The sequence below is a fragment of the Chionomys nivalis genome, chromosome 7 (genome assembly GCF_950005125.1).
Source record: "Chionomys nivalis chromosome 7, mChiNiv1.1, whole genome shotgun sequence".
Lineage (NCBI taxonomy): Eukaryota > Metazoa > Chordata > Mammalia > Rodentia > Cricetidae > Chionomys > Chionomys nivalis.
This window is the reverse complement of record NC_080092.1, coordinates 41,670,314-41,680,689: the sequence shown is the minus strand read 5'-3', so window position 1 is coordinate 41,680,689 and position 10,376 is coordinate 41,670,314. Positions and strand designations below refer to the sequence as shown.

The 10,376-nt window shown below is 46.5% G+C and overlaps 1 protein-coding gene across 7 annotated transcripts in view; it reads right to left on the bottom strand.

Moving 5' to 3' along the window:
- The window catches only part of Mprip (myosin phosphatase Rho interacting protein), a 130,913-nt gene continuing 120,537 nt past the window's right edge, over window positions 1-10,376 (bottom strand). For 4 of the 7 annotated variants that reach the window (XM_057773899.1, XM_057773903.1, XM_057773902.1 and 1 more), the window contains 2 exons: window positions 8,866-8,951; window positions 1-5,195 (listed from right to left, as the gene is read on the bottom strand). In XM_057773899.1, coding sequence (XP_057629882.1) covers window positions 5,124-5,195; window positions 8,866-8,951 — 158 coding nt within the window. In that variant the 3' untranslated portion in view covers window positions 1-5,123. Of the gene's footprint in view, window positions 5,196-8,363; window positions 8,430-8,865; window positions 8,952-10,376 lie in introns of all 7 variants that reach the window. The other 3 variants (XM_057773900.1, XM_057773905.1, XM_057773901.1) reach the window with 2 other exon arrangements.

Here is a 10,376-nt window from a genome sequence, read left to right as displayed (position 1 = left end):
GCAATGCAAAAATAGTTTATTATGATACAGTTCATGTAAAATCAAGCAGTATTTACACAATAAAAATGGTTAGCTACAGCCAAGGACTCTAGCTTGTCACACAAAGGAATAAATATTTCTACAAATTAACATTTCAGCTGTAGTGAACACCTCACACTGGACTGTAAGAACTTTGAGTTAGGGGATACTTTATCTGGAGGAAGGCCACACCCTGTGCACATACACTGAGGCCTAAGCTGGTTCTGGACAGCTGTGCTCACAGCCTCCCTGGCTCAGTGAGGCTCCATTTTCTTCTACATGTAATATTTAGTCTGGCGACCAAACTGTATCAGAACAGAAACTCAATACCAGGTGAGATGGCACAAGCCTGTGATTGCTGCCAAGTGGCCCTGTGTGGTGCTCTGTTCACAGACATGTACCCCAGCCCCAATCAAGCAGCTGTAGTAGGAGGTCACCTAGAGTTCTGATTGTCAAGGAGCCACTGTGACTGCGATGCTTACAATATATTGTACACAGCACACCTACAGAAAGCCACACTGGTTAAGTACCACAGAACTGGTTTTGAATCCTGGTATTAAAACCAAAGGTAAAGCTTACAGTGATTTAAAATCCATTTAAATTGAAGTTTGTGATAGAAACTAATACTGAGTTTAGTGTTCTTTACGATCTATTCCTAGCTAAAATAAAATTAGATGTGTGGTACGACTAACTTCTAAAGCAGAAATGAGCCAAGGGCACGTTGACTGGCAAGCTGGAGTGGGCTGTATCAGCTAGGATTCTTATAATTGCATGTCTTACAGCAAATGATGGTAGCCATGGAAGCTGTGCCAGGCCCACCTGTGACCCATAGAAATTGGAGAGGCCCTGAAGTTCTTCAGTTCTGAACTGTCCAGTTTTTAAGCTCTCTACTGATGGGGCTTGCTCCTTACCAGTGTCACAGAAATATAACCAGGGAGTTTCCTGGACTCCAGCGCTCTCTCTCTCTCTCTCTCTCTCTCTCTCTCTCTCTCTCTCTCTCTCTCTCTCTCTCTCTCTCATATATACACACACACACACACATATATGCATATATATAGCCAGGCAGCTAGATAGAGACTGATGACCAGGCTGCTCCTGCACAGCCCAGCCCTGCACTTCTATCAGAAGCTAGGCACCCAGACTTATGACCCCAGCCAGTTCTAACAAAAACACTAAGAAACCTGAAGGCTGAGTGCCAAAAGTGCCTCATCTAGTCCTGGCTTTTCTCGAGTTACTGGAGTCTCTGAGAACTTTGGGTAGGAATCAGGGCACTGCTAAGGGCTTGCTACAAGTGTGGGTCAGGTATACTCTGCAAAGCCCTTAAATAGACTAGTTAATAACTCATTCTTTTTTGTTGTTTGGGTTATTTTTAGATAGGGTTTCATTATGTAGCCCTGACTCTTCTGGAACTCATTATGTAGACCAGGCTGGCCTTAAACTTAGCTTGTCTTTGCCTCCCAAGTGCTGGATTGAATGTGTGAGCTACCATATCTCACTAACTCATGGTCTTCTGATGTTTGAGTGGGGTTTGCACTGAATCCAACACTGCCCTACACATCCCCTAAAGGGATGTCTAGACAAGATGTTTTAAAAAACGTGGCCCTGAAATCTCTGTATCATGTCTCAGAAATACTTAATGTTACTTGCTGATATATAGGAAAGGCTGAGTGCTCCCTTGGGAAAGGCTGTATGCATCCCTGCACTAGTAGTCTATAGTGCTTTGCAAGGTGCAGGCCAGTCAGCTGGAAGGAAACTGTCCCCTCCACCAGCAGAGTGGGGACTGGGTATGCTTGTGCATTTGAAGGCTGAGTCTGCCTGTAGCTGCCAGCCAATTTTGGTGTGCAGTTTGCATTGGATACATACATGGAGGCAGGAGTAGGAGACTCCAGAGTTCTTGATGTCAGGATGCATGGGACCTCTGGGTGCTTAATCCAGCCTGTTTTTGGGAGCCAGGGTATGGTTGGAGGTCAGAAGAAAGACCACTTGGTGTGTGGGACAGGCCTGCAGGTTCACACAAACAGTGCAGGCTATGTGGTATCCAGCCACTTCCCTCAGCACCAGATAAGTGCCAGCAATGAGGAGTTCTCTGTAGTTCCAGGGTAGAATTCAGTGCACCCTTTGTAGGGAAGTTAACAGTAGTACACATCCCATCAAATACCTTTCACACCAGTTTTTTCCTAGTTAAATCTCTCAGGCTCCTTTTTGACACATGTTCTGAAGTTCACAAGTGTGTATTTTGTAGTACTGTAGTTGAACCCTAGGCTAGGTAGGTGGTTCTATGATTATTAAGCTATACATACCCTTAACCCATCTGTATTTTGAGTCAGAACCTTGTTACATAGTCCAGACTGACCTGGAACTTGGAGCCCTTAGTGCAAGAGCACAGGCATACACCACTACACCCAGTTCAGTACTGTTCTGATGGATCCTGTGGAGGGTCAACTCTGACTTTAGCTTTCTCTCAGTGAATTTACATTCCTAGCCTTCTTCCCTCTGGAATTCCCTACTTCATGAGTTCCTGACCTCTTCTGATATGCCTGAAACAATGGGCTTCCCATTATGGCCCTGGCTCTGTGGACACAACCACACTGGAAAATCTGCAGCCCCGTGTGACAAACATGCTCTCTGCTCAGCTGCTGGGCACCACACATGTGCAGGATGTAATTTAAGCATGTGCTCACATCGGTTGTCTAATGATGTCAGGTAGGTTCCCTGTAATGGCAGTTTGCTTGCAGATGCTGGCAGATTACAAATGTATATTTACAAGAAAATAAAATTCTGAAATTTTAATGCTGCTCCCACCATGAAACGGAGAAAGCATGCCACTGATGTTTGGACTGGGAGTAGCTTTGAGGCTTCTTGATCTACACTACTCCAAACTCAGCAAGCATTGTCCTCTAATGATGTCCGGACCAACTCTACTTGTACATTTGATGCCTCCTCTCTGGAATACACCACCTTCAGCTTCTTTCCAGGGAATTGGATGCCTGTTAAGGAGGTCAGGCAAAAGTGAGCCTGGCACAGTCTGGGGGAAGGGAACTGACAGAGGACAGCAGCAGGCCAAATAAAAAGCTGCAGTGGGCCTGCATGGCCACCAGGGACACAGAAGACCAGCTTCTTTCCTGGTTCACTTCTGCCAGAAGTCACTGCCAACTCAAGATGCACCCTGATTCAAATTACTGCTCAGAGTGGCTTGGAGAGTGGGAGATGATCCAGGCATCCTTGTACTGTGTCAGTTCAGTACCTGGTCAATACACCAAACACCTATACATGAAATCAGCCCTAGAGCAGAGTTAACTGTATCATGGCAAAAGTGAGCCTTCAGTGGGAGCGTGAGTGGCAGATGAGATAGGTACACCTTATCTCCCAACCCTTGTCTCTGACTCAAAGGTACTGTGTTTAGCAAAGGTCATGTCCAAGGGTTCTGAGGTGAAGAACAAAAAATGTTCTTTTGACCTATAGGCTTGTCATCTTCAGAAGGCTCTGTGGCACGGCAGGAAGATGATTTCACTGGGGCTACAGAGTCCCAAGGGCAGCAGGACATTGTAAAGGAACCACACCAGAGAGAACAGTGGTCCTCAACACAAAACTATAGCTCCTGAATCCCAGCCACGCACATGCTACTGTGTGGACCACTCTGAGCTCAAAACACTGTTTCAGCAGCAACTTATTTTCAACAGATCTGACTTGCCCAAGGCTGCAAACATAAGTGATAACTGAACAGCATGTGACAGTGAGGAACTTAAAAATCTGTGCAAAGGGGATGTACCCAGGGCTTGTCTATTGGCCAGCAGTGAACTTGGACATGTCATAAAGCAGGTATCTTGGGGTTTTGCCTGTCTACTTCAAGGCCAGCTGGACACTGGATGGCCTTGAACATCAACTCCTGTAGAACTGACGGAAGGGATTCATACATGAGTTGAACTTTTGTACCCAGAGACCATCTGACCCACTCAACACAAAATGGAAGCTTGAGCCAGGGACTTGGGACTCAGGACAGTAGGATCTGACATGGGGCTCTTTTGTGTGCTGCATCTTATAGTATGATTTTTTTTTTAAATGAGAACAGAAATTTTAAGGAAACAACATAGAATGCTTTGGGTAGTTTGAAAGGTCCTGTTCAGCTAGCTAGAAAAGCAAACTTGTTAGCACAGGCTCCCTGTAATGGCTCCATGAGAAACAGACACCTCAAGGGAACCTCCCAGAGCTCAGACCGGAGTCCTGAGCACATGCATGTTGCCCTGACAACAGGTCTCCTCTCATCCCTTCCCCAAGCAACATTGACAACTTCTTTTCAGACAGGTTAAAACCCAGCAGTTTCTCTCCTCTAGATGGCCTGGGGAAGGATCATCACACTTGACAAGCCTGAAGGTGCAGGCTGCAGGTCACCATTCCTAGCCACCAATAGACCAGGGTTATCATAGCAAGGGAGATACAAGCGGAGGAAGGAATGAGAGGGGCCGGGGCTTTTGTGCAAGATTTAATAAAAAACCAAAATAGGATTGGTTGCTTTCAACATTTTCCAGGTTGTGAAAGATTTGCCAGGATTATCTGGGATATGGTTATAAGCTGCATCAGTGGGCCAAATACAAAATGCTGTCCTCTCAGGTCGAAAGGAAATGGGGGGCAGGCTGGACACTATCCAAGGCCCCTCCACAACCAGGCCAGACTAGAACATTCAGCGGTTCTGCTCTAACCAGCAGGGGTGGTGCTCAGCTGTGTGTGGTAGAGCAGAGCCAATGGCAGGCCCCCACATGTATAATCTGAGGCAGGCTAGCTTATTAACAGGCTGCTGTGCCTTAATACTGACAGTGAGTGTGGTGGGAGGACAAAGGGGTCCTGCTCAGATGTCAGTGGGGAGCCCTCCCCACTGCTACTTGAGTGTGACTAATCTGAGAATACCATGGGAAAAGCTGTGATACAGACAATGAGAAGTTGGAATCAACAGGGAAGGGATGGAGCAAACACCCCACACAGCAGTCTCTCATGCATCCATACCCACAGTCAATGATGGCAACAGTGAAAAGCACAGATGCAGATGAAAGCCACACTGGGCTTGTGCTGCCACCAGCTGGGAAGGATGTGTCAGGTGGGACAGGATGCAGTTAGTCTTTCTTCAAGTCCCTGGATTCAAAGAGCTTCAAGCGTTCCTGCACCGTCAGGCCTTCCTTCAGACTCTGGTGGAGACAGCAGGAAGAAGAAGCAATTAGGTTCTGGTGAAGCAGAGGCAGTTGGGCTTCAGGAGTAGGTGCAGGTGCGAGGCTGAGGGATCCTGAGATTAGTGGGCATGCGAGGGCAGAAGGCCCTGAGAAGTAGTGTTACTGGAGTTTGCTTTCTCCTGTGGAAATTTACTTGGGTGAGATAAGGGAAAAATAAAGAGAAACAAGATCATGTGTCTACATAGTTCAACCCTGACCTTAGGGCTGGTTCTTCAGATTGACCAAACCATGGAAAACTTGGGCTGAGAACTGGAAACCTGGCCACCTGTCACTCTCCTGCATAGGGAGTATTCATGTCTTATTCCTTTGTCTTCATGAACTCATGGCCTTAAGACAGGTGCTCTCTTCTGGGACACTCTAGTGGCACCATATCTCTACAGCTCTGCCCCAGGCATCCCTGATGAGGCCACCAGATTTATAGATATAGCTATTAACATTCTACACTCACAGACACACACACAACACCCCCCCATGGGGCCACCAGATATAGCTATTAATAACACCCTTCCCCCACAGACTTTCCTGTGTTCTTGGTATTGTTTCTTAAGGTAAAGGACATTTACTAGCCGAAGACCACAGTATTTACTACTTTTTCCTTAAACATCTTTCCCAAAGCTTTCATTTCTGTGAGAGAAAAGAAACCCCAGTTCTTAGAGAACTCGCAATGAACTATTTCAGCATGCCCAGGTCTGGTTCTGGTTCCTCAGTACCAACTCTTTTGGCAATCAGTCTTGGTGTCAGACTCAGTCTGGCCAAGAATGCATGTTGTAGTAGGAAATGGGAAGCCAGGGGTGTTTCTGGAGGTTGAGGCTCAGCTTTAAGCAAGGAATGAAGGAGAATCTGGGCTATGTTTTGTGTCCCTTACCATCTTCCCCATAATAACTAACCTTTTTGTTTGTTTGTGATGGGTTCTCATATAGCTGAGGCTGTCTTTTAATGAGTATTGTTTCTTATACTAACAAGTTATATGTATGTGAATACATATATATATGTGAATTCCTGCTTCAGGGTATCCTTCAAGTCGCTCCTCCTCTTGAGTTCAGATAGTTCCATGGCAGCCAGACTCCCAAGAGAAGTTACATATGTCTTTTGGCTTACCGCCCGGCAACTGGAGCAGGCCCTGGATAGCCACAGTGGCCCTAGATGGCAACTAAACTCCATGGCAAGTGTGAGCCCAGTCACAGCACGTATTGCCATTCTCAGAGCAGAGAGCAGGACCCATCATCCCTTACACCTGGGCAGGGCCAGTTCTCTGAAGTCTCTGGTCTCCTTTCTGGCCTCAGGACTCAGCATCCCTCACCCAGCCCATGACAACACTGAGGAGAATCCTCTCTGTTCTGGATCTCAGAAGAGGTCATGTTATGCTATGCAAGCTGACTGAGGTAGAAAATGAAAACAGCACCTGAGGGAGGTCCCAGTCTCTCTTAACAGGGCTGGTGGGAACTCCAGGTGCACTAAGACCACATGGGCATGCTGCCACCATACGTGGCTGGCTTCCCCTTGCCCAGTGGGGATATGCTATTCTGAGGTCGGATATAAAGCACAACGATGGAGCTACGTCACTATGCACATACTAACAAATCATGTGAGAAGCAGTTCTTTGGTCTCCTCTGACCTCCTAACAACCCAATGGCCTTTCCCACCTACCATGGCTCTAGTGACTCAGCACAGAGGAGCCCTAGCATTGTGTGACTCTAGTGTCCCTGCCAAGCACAGACACCCCAATAGCTCTCTCTCTATGGCTATCTTTGTTATAGAGATCTAGCTAGAAGGGAGATTCCTTGTTCCCCAGCATCACCACCAGCCAGTTACTGAGCCATGTGTCTGTGTAAAATCATATGTAGGTGGTACACCCCACTGCATATTTTCCACATAGTGTCCTTCCTGGATATCCTTTTTATTCTGACCTACAGGCCTCGCCTCACTTATTCACAGTGACCACTATGCTCTTTGAGGGATCAAGGGGAAGAACTGAGTTTAACCCCAGGCTGGAGAAAATAGTCTCTAATACAAAAAGTATGAGCCTAGAAAGGCTTTCTCTCTCACCAAAGAAAATATTTTTTTTTTTTAAAAAAAGTTTTAGGAAAATCCCTAAAATAAGTTTTTAATCTTGCTTAAACCACATCTGCATGTAGGTTAACTTGAGACTAGAGAAAACAAAACCAGACTGGTTCAAAGAACCAATGACATAGGATGGTGGTGGTGCACACCTTTAATCCCAGCACTGGGAAGGCAGAGGCAGGCAGATCTGTGAGTTGTTGAGGCCAGGCTGGTCTACAGAGTGACTTCAGGATTGCCAGGGCTACAGAGAAATCCTGTTTTAAACCCCACCCCTAACCCCCCTAAAAAGAGCCAATGTTAAAACTCTTGGGCTTTCTCAATACTCTTCCCTAAGGCAAACGTGTCTCCTCTGAGCCTTAAGCTAATGGCCCTTGCTGGAAAATGGGAGGGCTCATGAACCAGCACACCTGGGTACTACCAGTGGGAACAGCTAGCCAGACTCCTTGAGCTGTTAATATTGCATAAAAAAAGTCAACACAGCATCCCTAGCATTGACCTCAATGTGGCCAACCCTACTACCTTCTATTGGGAGAGAGGATTTTGTATTACATAGAGACAAAAACAACAAAAACCAGGTCATACTCAGCCCCATGTGTAAGGGCGCCAGGCCCTTAGGAACAAAATACTTTCTCAGACTCTACCCATGCAGTATTGATCAGTTCCACGCAGAACAACACAATGAGGGTCTGCTCTAAATGCAGGCATCTCCCCAAGCAACCTTGCTACTAACTGGATGGGTGAGGTCTTGCCAGAGTCAGTGGGTATCTGCCATCTCCCTATAACTTATTTCCAAGAGGAGACATGAATTTGGTGCCGTGCAAATCACAAAGTATGCATGCTGGCTTGTGCCCTCCTGTCAAGCTGGGGAGGCCTTGGGTAGGCTCAGCTCTGTGAAGAGGTTAGAGTGCCAATTTCCAAGACCGTTACTGAGATCCCACATGGACTATGTGTGTGTGTGTTGGAGAAGGATGAATGAAGATATTACACAGAGGTGTGCTATGGAGGTGTGAGCAGTGCATGCAGAGCCGCCTGGGTGGGTAGTGGGCAGAGTGAGAAGTGGTTTACCTACACGACAGGGGACTTGGAAGCGGGCGCGACTCAGTTATCCCATGAGACCTGCTCAATTACGGACTGTCAGAGGAAAGAGCAAAAATAAGACACACACACAATCAGTTCTAAATGCAGCATGCTGGCCAGGCCCTCTCCGCCCATCCTCCCAGAGACATGCCCATCTGAGAGCACACTGGGGATCACCGACTTCATCTTTCCAAGGCTGGTAGTGTCAGTGTGATAACAGGGATGTGCAGAGAACAAACATACAGTGGAACTAATGAGAGATCAGATTACCCCACAGAAGGTGAGGATTAAGTCAGAATCCCTCCATGTCTTGCTTGAAGCCCTGGCACCTAGATGGTTTTGATGACATGGAACAGAGACACAGATATGGAACTTGAAGTCACTAGAATCATCCCAACAGGGTGACTACACAGGTAGGTTAGTGCCTGTACTGGCTTGACTTAATAGTATCCTCAAGCCCCACCTCAACTATAAGCTGGACCTCACTCACCTTGGACCTGATGTTCCTGAGTTGCCGGGTAACACAGGACCTGTCTTTTTTCAGGAAGTCAGGATTGCTTTTAGATTTCATTATGTCTGAAGGAACAAAAAGGCTCATTACTTTTGCTTTCTACAATCTTCTGAAACCAAACAGAATGTGTGGGAGATTCCAGGACCACTACTACAGTGCGCCAAGACATCTAAATCCAAGTAAATAACCAATCCAGCAAGTGACGGAGCACTGGGTCCCCACCAGGTGTACATCACAACTCCTGAGTCATAGCACTGTCAACAGAGGATAGGATCTCTTCTGATTTGGACCTTGACTACTAGGCAGATCAACTGGCCTCATTATTTCTAGCTTATTCCTGTCATAGGATTGGTATCAAAGAAAATCAGACCAAATTTGTCTCATGACCCACCCCACCAAGAACACAGTCCTTTCAGTGTCTTAAATACAGAAGACAAAGATGCACACTGGGTCACACGACAGTATGTCATGGGTATGGGGTTTCCATGCTTATGCAGAAAGATGTCACAATTTCTCTTTACACCAATACAAAAATATCTCCCCGTCTTCCTAAGAACTACACACTGTCACTGTGCATCTTCTAGTAATCCCAGCTGTCCATGGATGGCACTCTGCACCGTGTGGTGGACTGATGTCCGTGGATGGCACTCGACACTCTGTGCACTGTGTGGTGGACTGCTGCTTGTGGCTCCTGTCTGCAGATGTAGTACCCTATGCACACTTTTCAGGTTAGTTAGCATGGCAGGTCTAAAGCTTCCTCCTTCTAATGCCTTGGCTTCTTGGTTTTCTACCCAGGTGACTATGGTAATTACCTTTTACAGTTAGTTAGATTTTAAATTGTGCTGTTGTTGCCAGCTGTCTTCCAGAAAAGTGAATGTTTGTATCCTGCAAGCAATGTAGAGGACTTGTCTGCAGGCATGTGTGAGGGCTGTCGTGGTTACTGTTTCTGAACTTGCTAGTGAAGGAAAGCAGAGCTACAGGATATTATGGGACTTGAACAGATTTTCAGTTTGTGGGGCTTTTATAAAGAAAGGGTAACCACGAAGGTAAGATGAAATCATGAATTATCAGAAAGTGTCCAAAAGAATGTGGTTCTGCAGGTTCTTTTCAGTCTGTCCTGCACAGTGCCTGGATATTTTCAGCCAGCACAGAAAGAGGCCAGTTTTACTGTTCTCGAGAGGGTACTAGGTTATCCCTCTGTTCTGCTTGCCTGTGGCCCTCAAAGACTATGGTAAAACATTTGAGTTGAGGAACTAGCATGAACATCCCCTCCCTGCTGGAGTTTCTCAGAGACAGACTGTAAGACCCTTTGTTACTATGGAAGAAGCTCTGTAAAGCAGCTGCAGGACATGGGAGGAGAGGGTCAACCTGTGTATGTGGGGTCCCTCAAGGTGATATGGGATGTCACAGGACATTAGAATTTTTGGGGTTTGACTCAAGTGTCAAAAAATCTTTACGAGGCCGGGTGGTGGTGGCGCACACCTTTAATC